Source organism: Musca domestica, unplaced genomic scaffold (genome assembly GCF_030504385.1).
Source record: "Musca domestica strain aabys unplaced genomic scaffold, Musca_domestica.polishedcontigs.V.1.1 12, whole genome shotgun sequence".
Lineage (NCBI taxonomy): Eukaryota > Metazoa > Arthropoda > Insecta > Diptera > Muscidae > Musca > Musca domestica.
In genome coordinates, this window is record NW_026712155.1 from 797,728 (window position 1) to 810,988 (window position 13,261).

The following is a 13,261-nucleotide window of genomic DNA, read 5'->3' on the forward strand; positions in this document are numbered from 1 at the left end:
AAGCCCTCCGACGAACTTTGGCAACAGACAGCATGGAAAATAGATTATAATGCCACATATGTATGCACATATATACATATGTGTGTGCGAATATACAAATTAAATATTAATACATATATATATATATATATATGCGTATATATATATATGTGTGTGTGTGTGTGTGTGTGTTTGTGTGTGTGTATACAAATCTTACTCACTGCTATGCCATTAATGCCTGCTGCCGGACCGACAGACAATGCTTTGTCGACCAATTTAATGACGGTCAATGGAGCAGATGGCAAGGAAATACTGAAGTACTTGCTACCAAACCACGCTCTCCACAACGAAAGTGGAATCGAATTGAAGATGCAACAAATGATGAAGGCTATTAAAGGAACGTGTTCCATTCAAATGACCCAACATCCATTTGAGGGAAATAGGGTCACGAATAAATTCAACTACTCCAAGTCGATTTGATTGCTACGTTACCGGCTAAACCAGCAACCCTAGAGACGTCCAGCGTATCGGAAAAGTCATGTAATCGTATGTTCATTTTATGGCGGCACCCAGTGTTGGTGTTCACTGCTGCCTTTATTCTGACATTTGAATATGACACCAAATCGCACACCTCTTTCTTAATTTTATCTTCAGGGGAGCTGTCAGAACGGTACAGTTTGTTCCGGTGTGCCGTACTGATTAAAAAGTCATTAGCTACTTATCTGCGCTAGTAACTCGTTATGTAAAAAAAATTTCCAGGGGTCGGGATGTAATGTTATATAGGGGTCATAGCGAAATGTTTAAAGATGTGGCCCGTCTTCGAACTTGCGTTGATTGTAACCTAACGTTGAAGTGTACAACATTTCTCTAATAACAAAACAATAAGAAACGGGCGTATTGATGTCCTTTCCGTTATTTTACTCGCGCTCTTATTCGGAACCTCGATTTTCGTAATCAATGCTTGCTTCTTTAAAATATTTAAGAGAAATAGTCTCCTTTTGGTAGAAAAATACAGGTAGATGCATCAATGCTTGGGAAAATTTATATGTGAACAATTTTACAAATGCCTTTTCAAAAAAAAAGATTTGTTCTCTAAAAGATGTCATTCGGAGGTTGTTAGGGTCAAGTTTCCTTCTTGAAAATTTTGAATGGAAAATTATTTAAATTTGTAAAAAATTTTAAAAAAAGGTAATATCATCTCTTTTGTTTAACAATTTTTACAAACTTCAATAATTTTCCATTCAAAAATTTTAATTTCAAATTTGGTTTGACAGTTAGTTACGGATTGCAGTAACCTTGAACTGCGATAGTTTGAAAAAAAAAAAAACTTTGCTTCCTGTCATAACAATTATGTTTTTATAAAGATGTTAAGCAAGTTAGCCAAGAAACTTAACCCTAACATAAGCATTCGGGGTCGAGACCACGTATTTTACAGTATTCCAGCCTATTCTAAATTTCAAATATTCAGACAATTTTTGAAATCAGACGTTTTCTTAAAAAGTAAAAGTAGGTTTACATACACATCTAAACAAATGTTCAATTTATTCTGGTTGGTTAATTGTCACAGTTAACCTGGCTAAACATTGTGCATGTAAACCCACTATAAGTGTCAATCTTGGCTGCCAATCTATATTCCAAGATCAATAATAGATTTGTCTGGTTACTTTTCCTGCAGGGATTGTCCAGCAGTTTCTTTCTGAAAGAGTAAGGAAGCTCTGAAAAGTAAACAAACGGATTCCCTGCAGAAACTTCCAATCAACCAGCTGAGTTTTCAAAACAAAATAATTTATCCGTAACTAAGAGAAATGAAGCACGTGAAATTGACAAGTAAAAAAGCACCGGGCTTGCCGAACTTTTCATACCACCCACCATTTGGAAGGAACTTGAAATATTTAAACGATTCCCGTCTATAAAGTCACTTAAATCATCAAAAACCGAATATTGAGAGGTACCATTGTATGGGGGCTATACGAAAACGTAGACTGCCTACTGGCAAAATGCAATATTTCAGCCTTCTATTTTAATTCGTTTGAACGATAGGTGATTACAACAGACAGGCAGACGTGCATCGCTAGATCGATTTAGAATGTTACGCTCACACAGAATATATATACATACACAGAATATATATATATATATATATATATATATATATATATATATATATATATATATATATATATATATATATATATATATATATATATATATATATATATATATATTGCAAGAAAGAAATTACCCAGCTAGAATTTACACACTCTCAATGAAAGGACTGTCAAAATTTCTCTCTCGAATCGCTCTCTTTTGCACGAATTGTTACGAATTTCTGAGGTAATCAGGCACACCTAATTTCAGCATGCCAGCGCAAACAAAATACTAATTGCACTTGGAGCGAAGAACACAGGATCGACAAAGAGTTAACAAAACGTTAGCAAGTTTTGTTAATCTGGTGTAATACCATGTTTACTATTTGTAGGGTTAACCTACCTTAAGAGGATTTATTTGAAGTAGAAGAAATGAATGTGACAATTTTAATACAAAACCAGTGGGTTGACCCATCGATAGGTAAAGGTACTGTAGAACCTCATAAATTGGGCCATAAATTCTAGGAAGACTTTAGTTGATGGCTTATTGAACTCAAACGTGTAACGACAATAAAATTGATCAAATATTCTGAGCTGATCATTCCGATCGCCCGTCGACGATAATGAACGACAACATTCGTAAACCAGATAGAGAACGACAACTAGCCATGGATGGCTTTGCTCTTCAAATCTGTCAAATTGTCTTCTTCATTTAATAGTTGATGAATAGCTATTGTGTTTCGACGCCTCCATTAATATCTTTTGAATTGGCATAGATGTAAGCGCAAGTGTTTGTTCGCGCGTATGTGTGCGTTTCTGCCAATTTAGTCCAATGAACACCTTCAATAATTATGGCATGTCTACCAGTGATACAAATCTTTAATCACTTCCGACATAATTCAATGAAGAGCTATTATCCACTTGGAGAACGTCAGAATGCTTAGCTAGATTTTGTTTTTTTTTTTTCATAGAATTCCACTAGAATTGGAAACAAATGATCGAACACACATTATTGTTTAAAACATTAGAAGCGAAACAAAGCAAGATACTGAGGGCCCATTAACTACTTTGTTTTGGCTAATGCCTCAATCCATATGCTTATCTTTCACATCGGCACACACGAAGTCCACAACACACTCCACACTTCTATATAAATCCGGTCAGTATAAATATTCGTGGAACTTTCAGTTCCATGGACCATTCCTAGTTAATTCTGTAGATATGCATGTATGTACGCCGAGATCTCATTCTCAGCGGAGCAATTTCATTCATCCCAACTGGGCAATGAAAGCTTTCGACAGATCCAGAATTCAATGTTGTTGAATTTCATTAAACTCTTATGAGCTTGTATTTTTGTTACAGAATCACCCTACAGAAAAGGTGAGAAAAGGTGGATAGGTGAGAGGTGAGTATGTGGTAGATACTTTGCATACTCATGTTAGTTTCTAACTTGTATCAGTTGCTAATGAGGGCGATAAAAGGTTAGCGGCACGGCTCTCTTTCTTTTTCGAATAAATCATTCATTTGCATAAATATTAGAGACAGTGTGTCGTCTGAGAGCCACGCGACTTTCGGCCGACTATTCAATAACAAAGGTTTTTTCTTCTTCTCTTTCGCAATTTGGAATTGTTTACACTGAGAGAACTTCCAGCGTCTGAGTAAAAGCCTTTAAATAAAATATTTTTTGGGAGCCATTCGTACTGATAACCCAATCTCTTTTTTCGCAGATCTTTCCTTCAATGTTTAAACCAGAGCCTATCTATTAGGTCACCCGGCTAGACTAACCGACTTCCTCCGAATCGTCAAAATGCATGCCAATTGGGAAGTAAACGTACGAAAATATAAACAAGTAAAAAAGCCGCTAAGCTTTTTTGTCATGGGCTATAGTACCCATTACGAACTTTAAATACGAAATTTGTTACAATTTCATTGAATAATGTCGCACAAATCATAAAAATACTGAGTATTTTGAGGTTCCGTCATATGGGGGCTATACGAAATCATGAGCCGACATGGCCCATTTACGAACCTAACCTGCATGCTGGTAAACTATGCATATATGCACAATTTTAGCTTTTTATCTCAATTCGTTCGAAAGATAGTGTGATTACAACAGACAGACAGACAGACGGGCATCGCTAGATCGTATTAGAATTTTACGCTGATCCAGAATATACTTTGTAGGGTCTATTATAAATATTTCGAGAATGTTGGAGGGTATAAAAAATGACAGAATAACATGTGACCGACATTCATTTAAAGCAGCTTGTTAATGCACCCTAATTTGAACTAAACATTCTGTATCCACTCGTTGTGGTCTGTAATTGAAATTTCTAATACGACTTATGTTTTGTTAACTGTCATGGTAGATGAAAACGGGTATATGCATAAGTATCAAATTGTCAAATTGTTGTCAAAATAGGTCTTATTGGGTGACCTTCTATAGGTCTTTGCTACTGTCGTATTATCGTACTACGCCAACTGCCTAGCTTTAAATCTAAGAAATAATAGCATTGTAAAGTTATATATTTGTCGATGTCACCACGTAATTATCACTTATCTTTTATTATGGAACAATTTTCGACTGACAAATATCCGACAGTTCATGTCATATTTTAACCTTTTAGAATTGAGTGGCTTCGGTATTTTCAACCACGAAAAAAAATGTTGCATTCAATTATTTATTCTTTTAAATAGTTGTACGATCCATTCCAATGTAAAGATGTTGTTGAAAAATTCGTAAAGGAAACAAAACACAATAAGACTTCAGTAAAGAGTTCCATTTTTGACTTAAACTAACCCTTCTGGCTGTGGCATGATTGGAAAGAAAGACGAGTGGGATGTTCGACCTATGAACAGACGACCAATGAGATTGCCAATCGTCGTCTTCATTGACAACGATAAATTTGGCCAGTGTACTTCAATACCAGCCATTAAGCAAATGTCGATCAGATACAACGACAGTGTTCACAAGTCAATGAACTTGTTATCTTCCCAAATATTCGAATTTAAATGATCATCTTGCGGTCTTTGTCCATGCCAGAAATGAATAGCTCTTCATTTGGTATTTTGTTGTCTTCTTTGCTTTTCTTTTGTGGTAAAAAAGTGGGTAGTGATTATCTTCATATCCATCATCAGACCGATATAGCCGCGATAGCTTAAAAATGATTACGACTCAAGCGATCTTCTTCCAGTAAACAGAGCACCTCCCACCATTGAATTTAAATACAAAGCCAGCTGATTAAAACACGAAGAATTTTGAGTTTTATTTTTGATATCAGAATATCGAAAAATATGACACATGCTTAGAGATTGGATCTAGGAGACGACACGACTCGCACTGCCGCAATCGGTGCCGGCTTTGCTACATTTTAGGGCCACCTTGTAACCCATATTCCCATTATATTATTGTTCGAAGTGACGACAACGACCCTTAACAAGCTTCCCAACAAAGTCTTCATTCCACCAATTGCTCCATCTTCAGTCTGTCCGACAGTCACTGCAACACTTTAGGCACCGAAACAGCACGAAAACAAATCAACCAACAAAACAAAACAATAGAACAGTTTATTGACCCATTGCTTGCTGTGGATCGTTATTTTAATGCGTTCTGATATTACTTCCGACTTTGGCTTGGAGTTGCGATGATACCAGCCAACATTCAACCGAACACATTCTCGGAGATGAATGCCGAAATCATTGGCCAAAACAATGGCAGTGTTCACAAGAAGGGTATCGAAACAAGAAGCAATCATTTGCGGCACTATTTTTAACACCAGCATAATAGGTGTTCGACAAATCGCAGAATTTGTGTATAAATCCGCCAGGCCATGGAGCATTTCATCAGACAGCCATTGGAGTTCTACGACGAATAACGAGTGCTCAAGTCGCATAACATGGTAAGAAGATTAAGCAGCGCAACGGCAATGTTCGACCTTTCACCTATTCATCGCCTTTTGTTTTTCTACAGAAACTTTTAGTGGTTGGATTTGCTCTGGCTGCTTTGGCATCTGCCCAATATGCACCAAGCTCAGAATATTTACCTCCAGCATTACAAGAGGCTAGCCAGTCATTGGACATTGAGACTCCCTCAAGTGAATATTTAGCCCCTGCCGCTGTTGTCGAAGAACAAACTGTTCTGGCCGATGATGGTTATCGCTACAAGACCGTGCGTCGCTCTCGTCACCGTCAAAGACGCGATGTTAGCGAGTTGTCCCAATATTTGCCACCTGCACAAGAAGCAACTATTGAAGTTGCTGCTCCTTCCAATGAATATTTAGCTCCTGCCGCTGTTGCCGAAGAACAAACTGTTCTGGCCGATGATGGTTACCGCTACAAGACCGTACGACGCCTTCGTCACCGTCAAAGACGCGATGTTAGCGAGTTGTCCCAATATTTGCCACCTGCACAAGAAGCAACTATTGAAGTTGCTGCTCCTTCCAATGAATATTTAGCTCCTGCCGCTGTTGCCGAAGAACAAACTGTTCTAGCCGATGATGGTTACCGCTACAAGACCGTACGTCGCCTTCGTCACCGTCAAAGACGCGATGTTAGCGAGTTGTCCCAATATTTGCCACCTGCGCAAGAAGCAACAATTGAAGTTTCTACTCCTTCCAATGAATATTTAGCTCCTGCCGCTGTTGCCGAAGAACAAACTGTTCTGGCCGATGATGGTTATCGCTACAAGACCGTACGTCGCCTTCGTCATCGTCAAAGACGCGATGTTAGCGAGTTGTCCCAATATTTGCCACCTGCACAAGAAGCAACTATTGAAGTTGCTGCTCCTTCCAATGAATATTTAGCTCCTGCCGCTGTTGCCGAAGAACAAACTGTTCTAGCCGATGATGGTTACCGCTACAAGATCGTACGTCGCCTTCGTCACCGTCAAAGACGCGATGTTAGCGAGTTGTCCCAATATTTGCCACCTGCACAAGAAGCAACTATTGAAGTTTCTGCTCCTTCGAATGAATATTTAGCTCCTGCCGCTGTTACCGAAGAACAAACTGTTCTGGCCGATGATGGTTATCGCTACAAGACCGTACGTCGCCTTCGTCACCGTCAAAGACGCGATGTTAGCGAGTTGTCCCAATATTTGCCACCTGCACAAGAAGCAACTATTGAAGTTGCTGCTCCTTCGAATGAATATTTAGCTCCTGCCGCTGTTGTCGGAGAACAAACTGTTCTGACCGATGATGGTTATCGCTACAAGACCGTACGTCGCCTTCGTCACCGTCAAAGACGCGATGTTAGCGAGTTGTCCCAATATTTGCCACCTGCACAAGAAGCAACTATTGAAGTTGCTGCTCCTTCCAATGAATATTTAGCTCCTGCCGCTGTTGCCGAAGAAAAAACTGTTCTGGCCGATGATGGTTACCGCTACAAGACAGTGCGTCGCCTACGTCACCGTCAAAGACGTGATGTTAGCGAGTTGTCCCAATATTTGCCACCTGCACAAGAAGCAACTATTGAAGTTGCTGCTCCTTCGAATGAATATTTAGCTCCTGCCGCTGTTGCCGAAGAACAAACTGTTCTGGCCGATGATGGTTATCGCTACAAGGCCGTTAAGAAACTCAAAGTTCGTCGTCATTAGTGTTATTGTTGGAACGTTCTGTTTTGTTAGTGTCTTATGCTCTTTACTCACGACTGATTTTTTGGAAATAAATGTTTAATAAAATCGAATGTGTAAATTTTTAAACTAGCCCCAGATTACATGGTGGAATTAAGAATGTAACCTCGTGCAATCATATGTTTATAATTTTTTCAGAAATATAAAATATCTGATTGGCAAAATGTATGTCCATAAATCCATAGTGGACTTTCAAAGGCGAAGTTGAAAGTTACGAAAATTGTTTTGTCCGCAGATCTTAGCGACTACATTTGCTCTGCTCCAGAAGTTCAAGAATATAAAATAAATTATACTGCGATAACGGATTTGTCCTTTATTATATCGCAAAAATTTGTAGTGAAACTGGAAGATTCTTGCAGGTTCTGAAACCTTTTTTTATCTTCGTCGCTAACTTATCGACAACTTTTGTAATTTACGGAAAATATAAGCAATTGAAAAATTACTGCTGTCGATTATTGTCGTTGACTAGTTAGAGCATCGCGCTACTGTAATTATCGATAACGCCAATTTTTCAAGTGCTAATCATTTAAGAAATTAAAAAACAAAAACGTCGGTAAGTTATCGCCGAAAACGAAGTAGTGATAAGATCTACCAATAGAAATAGTTTTATTTTTAATTTTCATATGATACTCTTGCGTATGAAATTTACACATTCTGGTCGGAAAGTACCGAAAGACTTACAGAAGATGAGAACCAGTTCTCTATGCAGTAAATTTTGACAAGGAAAATCACGAACAAGTAAAAAAAAAAACATTAAGTTTGGCCAGGCCAAACTTTTAATACCCTCCACCCATTGGGTATAGAAAACATTTTTAAATAAAAGTATCTGAATTCAAATTGTCCCACTTTGAACTACAAACACCAGTAAGACCTTTGGATAGTGCAGTAAAAGTTTTGAAAAAATTATAAAGTGAGGGAAGCCGTTATATATATATATATATATATATATATATATATATATATATATATATATATATATATATATATATATATATATATATACATATATATATTTATTTATATATATATATATATATATATATATATATATATATATATATATATATATATATATATATATATATATATATATATATATATATATATATATATCATATCATATCTATGCAGACCCTCTCCATGTTACAAACCAATGCACAAAGACATACGTTATGTGGAAGCTATACGAAAACCTGGGCCGATATTTCATTTTCTATACCAAGTATCCTAAAAGCAATACAAATTGTTGTACAATTTCTTGAAGCTCTACGTCAAATAATGAAAATTAGAGGACTGCGAATTTAATACCAACACCGGACAGTCTAATAAAGCGGACTATGGAAAAGGAAACAAAAAATAAATCAAATGTTTTTTCCACTTCCACGTGGACTTTTAGTCGTCAAACATATTTTGGGACCGACAATGTACGTTAAGTACGTTAGTTTGTAAGTGGGTACGGCGGACAAAAATTGTGATACGAAAAATCAATTTTTGAAAGTTTCTGTTGCAAGAATTTAACAATTCTACTTCGATAGCCGATGTACCCCGGTGGTTCTGGAACACAGCATTTATGCATGTGTCCTCATTCCAATTGCCTCCGTCAAGTCTTTCTGTGGCGTCAGATAATAATGAAATCCAACGAGTAGAATCATATTCTACTACAAATTGAGAAATTGGAATACTTACCCATACATACATACATACTTATGTGCCACGCACGTGTGATCTGCTTATTAAACAACAACAGACGCATATGTGTGTGTATGAATGTTTATGGAACTTAAAAACGAACTTAAGTTCGGAGTTGTCCTCCGAATCTTTTCCGAAAATCTAATTTTTTCTCCTATTTTTTCAAGAATTTTCACCGAATTCGGACCGAATTCGTCCAGAAAATCTAATATTTTTTCAGATTTTTTTCAGAAAATCTTTCCGAATTCGGTGACCACGTCCATACAACTTTCGTACCGAAATCGGAAGGAATTCGGAATCAGAATCGGACATTTTTTCAGAGATTCTGACAGAAATCGGACCGAATTCGGCAAAAATTGTTTACTGGGTTCAATCAAACATTCTATACTGACGCAATGTTTGGAGTTGCGCATAGAACAATTTAATCATTTCCTTATTTTTGTAACAAGCCGAACCAATCGCTCAAATCACCTCAGCCCATCCAAACTCGGCTTCAAGTGTTCTTGTTTCAATTGGAATGGCAGATGGCCATTTCTATGTGCCGGCAGAAACCACTTTAAAAATGTCGTCTTCTGAAGATGTTGTTCTATCAAATCGCTCAAACCTCTGAATGGATCGAACGAGAAATAAGTCAAGAAAGAAGAGGTGAATGTGTAGCACCAACCAGCCAGCGTACGATGGTCTGCTCGCATTGTTTGGAAATGCTAATGCGTATAACGTTGGCTCGTTCATAAACAGTGCCATTGTTTGTTGTTGCTGTTGTTGTTTTTTTATTCTTTGCTCTCATGTTTGTCTTTAGCTCTTATTTGGCAAGAGGACAGGTCATCTGGAGGGGATAGTGTGTTTCTATATAAAGATCTTTGCGAATAGATTTCATTATCAATCGTCTTTTAGCATTTGAAGGTGGCATCTGGTGGCATTTCAAAAGCGAAATGGTAGCTACAACAATCAAAACGTGCTTGAAATTTTTGGACTAAACTATTTTGTTTTGACAATTACAGAAGCTGACTTTCGTTTTCCTAGCTGTTATTTTGGGGACGGCTTGTGCCGCTTTGGTCTCGACCAATGAATACTTGCCTCCTCTGGAGGATTCGTCACCTACTAGCAATGTTGATTTGCAATCAATAAGCGAGTCAAGTCCTTTGGCAGATGACGGCTATCGTTACAAGACAGTGAAACGTTTGCGGTTGCGCCAAAGGCGTGATGTCAATGAACTACCCGCCAACGAATACTTGCCCCCTGCACAGGAAACTCAAGTCGTCGAAGAAGTTCCTGCCCCAGCCGAAGAATCGGCCGTATTAGCCGATGATGGTTACCGTTACAAAACTGTGAAGCGTATCCGTTATCGTCACCGTCGTGATGTAAGCGAATTGCCAGCCAACGAATACTTGCCCCCTGCACAAGAAACTCAAGTCGTCGAAGAAGTCCCTGCCCCAGCCGAAGAATCGACCGTATTAGCCGATGATGGCTATCGTTACAAGACTGTGAAGCGTATCCGTTATCGTCATCGTCGTGATGTAAACGAATTGCCCGCCAACGAATACTTGCCCCCTGCACAAGAAGCTCAAGTCGTCGAAGAAGTTCCTGCCCCAGCCGAAGAATCGGCCGTATTAGCCGATGATGGCTATCGTTACAAGACTGTGAAGCGTATCCGTTATCGTCATCGTCGTGATGTAAACGAATTGCCCGCCAACGAATACTTGCCCCCTGCACAAGAAACTCAAGTCGTCGAAGAAGTTCCTGCCCCAGCCGAAGAATCGGCCGTGCTAGCCGATGATGGTTATCGTTACAAAACTGTGAAGCGTATCCGTTATCGTCATCGTCGTGATGTAAACGAATTGCCCGCCAACGAATACTTACCACCTCAACAACCAGCCCCATTTGTAGCCGATATCCCAGTGGCTTCAACTGCCGATTTCGAGAGCGAAAAGACCCAAGACACTGCCGTATTAGCCGACGACGGTTACCGTTACAAGACTGTGAAGCGTATTCGTTATCGTCAGCGACGTGATGTCAACGAATTGCCCTCCAACGAATACTTGCCGCCTGTCCAGGAAAATCAGTTGGCTGAGGAAGTCGCTCCTCTCGAAAACTCCTCCATATTAGCCAATGATGGCTACCGCTACAAGACTGCTAAACGCGTCGTTTACAGACGTCGTTTCTAAATACCGAACTCTCTTTTATAACATAGACCTAACCAAATGTACATTTTCGACACGCTAATGAATGAAATAATCAAAAATATTAATTGAAACAATATACGTATGTGTTTATTTATTAGTCTCTGGCCAAAAACGAGGGGCTTCACTGATCCGCTCAAGGTTAATGTTTCTATATTCAATTTTAATATCTGGGTAAAAGTGTTTGGTAAGCAGAAGTGGTCCCCATTCCTCAGCATTCCTTTCAAATGTAAGACATTGTTGTTGTTATTATTTGCGACGCCATACCACAAACTTATTTTTGATCAGGGTAGGGATATGACTAAAGGTAGGACGGGTGTTATTATGGGATACGGGACCAAGTTTGGGAATAGTCCATACAATATTTAGCGATATCAAGCATTTGACTAGGGTTTCGATGATTCAGATTGCAACAACAAAATAGCTCCAATGGTCCGATCTCTACCATCTTTATAACTGATCTTGATGTGCTAAATCTGACTCGAATCGGATGTTAATTTAGTGTTTTATGAGCTTCATGGATGTTCAAAACTTTGACCATCATCACACCAGACCTTGGATTAATAAAAATATTGTGATGTGTGTAATTTCAAGACAGTCGGATTCTTACACCACATTTTATAAGAGTTAAAACTATTCCAAATTTTGACCCTTTGTGGGAAAGGTACTTGATATGGTGGACCGGTATTGTCCGTTTTCATACCTGGGCAAACACAGATGTTAATATTATGATTTGCAGGTGGAACAAAATCGGATTATCCTTTCTCTTTCTGTGTAAGAAAATTATTTTCTTTGAAAATGTTGACTCCCATCGAGAGTTATCGTGCACACCAGCCAGCCAGCCAGGCAGACTGACTTGAAATGTCCTGAAACGGATTTGGTCCCAAGAGACCTAGGGTCTAAAGCCATTATTTCGATGAGACATGCTTTGGTCGTATCAAGTGATTATACCCTCTTTAGCCATATGGCTGATGGTATAATAACTATTGCCATCTACCGAAACAGCACGACTAGGAAATGTCCTATCGTATTAGAATTTGTGTCTTTGAATTACGTTTAACTTTCAGCGCCATCTAGCAGAACATAGCACCGATACCATCATATAAAATATAATAACGAATCGAAGACGCAAATAAAAAAGATAGTTGTTACCTTATGTCGGTAGATGGCGCTGGTAGTATGGAAAAATTATTACGCCACATTATGATAGCATGACTACGTTTTATTTACATTTTATGATAATATTAGAAAACGTTGTATTTCAACAACTTCATTCTAAAAACCAGAGCTCAGATTTGCTCATATTCCTCGTGAGCTGGATTACTCAAAGTGTGGGAGTTTTTTACGGGGTCTATTTTCCACTCTTTTGTTTTGTGTGGGAGCACTCCTGAGCCACTCTAGTTGAATCATCATTCAAAACAGATGGAGTGTTTACTCTAAGAGTAAACATGAGTATAACGTTTTTTGTTTGGTGATTTGTGTGCAACAGCAACCCGGTTTTGAGAACTTTGAGAACGCGTTCACTCTGCTTTGACCTTGATACTTTCATACATTCCTCTCCTCACCTGTAGACATAAATATTGGAAGACTTGAAGGAAATGCTAGAAATGAACATTGGAGGCAAAACAGATGCATTCCGCTTCCTGCCTGAATCCTCTGATATAATATGAATAAACCAGCCGATGACTTAAGCCATTGTG

At 38.5% G+C, this 13,261-nt stretch overlaps 2 protein-coding genes across 2 annotated transcripts; both read left to right on the forward strand.

The window, feature by feature from the left end:
• Positions 1-204: 204 nt before the first annotated feature.
• Positions 205-7,656, forward strand: LOC131807213 (uncharacterized). Its single transcript, XM_059132295.1, has 2 exons — positions 205-423; positions 6,037-7,656. The coding sequence occupies exons 1-2, from the start codon at positions 205-207 to the stop codon at positions 7,654-7,656; spliced, it is 1,839 nt and encodes a 612-aa protein (XP_058988278.1).
• A 2,519-nt stretch (positions 7,657-10,175) lies between these two features.
• On the forward strand, positions 10,176-11,642 carry LOC131807203 (uncharacterized). The gene is made up of 2 exons (XM_059132274.1): positions 10,176-10,316; positions 10,383-11,642. Exons 1-2 carry the CDS (start codon positions 10,314-10,316, stop codon positions 11,544-11,546), a joined length of 1,167 nt encoding a protein of 388 aa, XP_058988257.1. The 5' UTR covers positions 10,176-10,313; the 3' UTR covers positions 11,547-11,642.
• Positions 11,643-13,261: the final 1,619 nt, after the last annotated feature.

What these genes read in the sequence shown, in the direction of transcription:
- LOC131807213 (XM_059132295.1), top strand. Translation starts at nt 205, where the DNA reads ATGCCATTAATGCCTGCTGCCGGACCGACAGACAATGCTTTGTCGACC. An exon ending in ATCCATTTGAGGGAAATAGG is followed by an intron (nt 424 to 6,036) that starts GTCACGAATAAA and finishes GTTTTTCTACAG; the next exon opens with AAACTTTTAGTGGTTGGATT.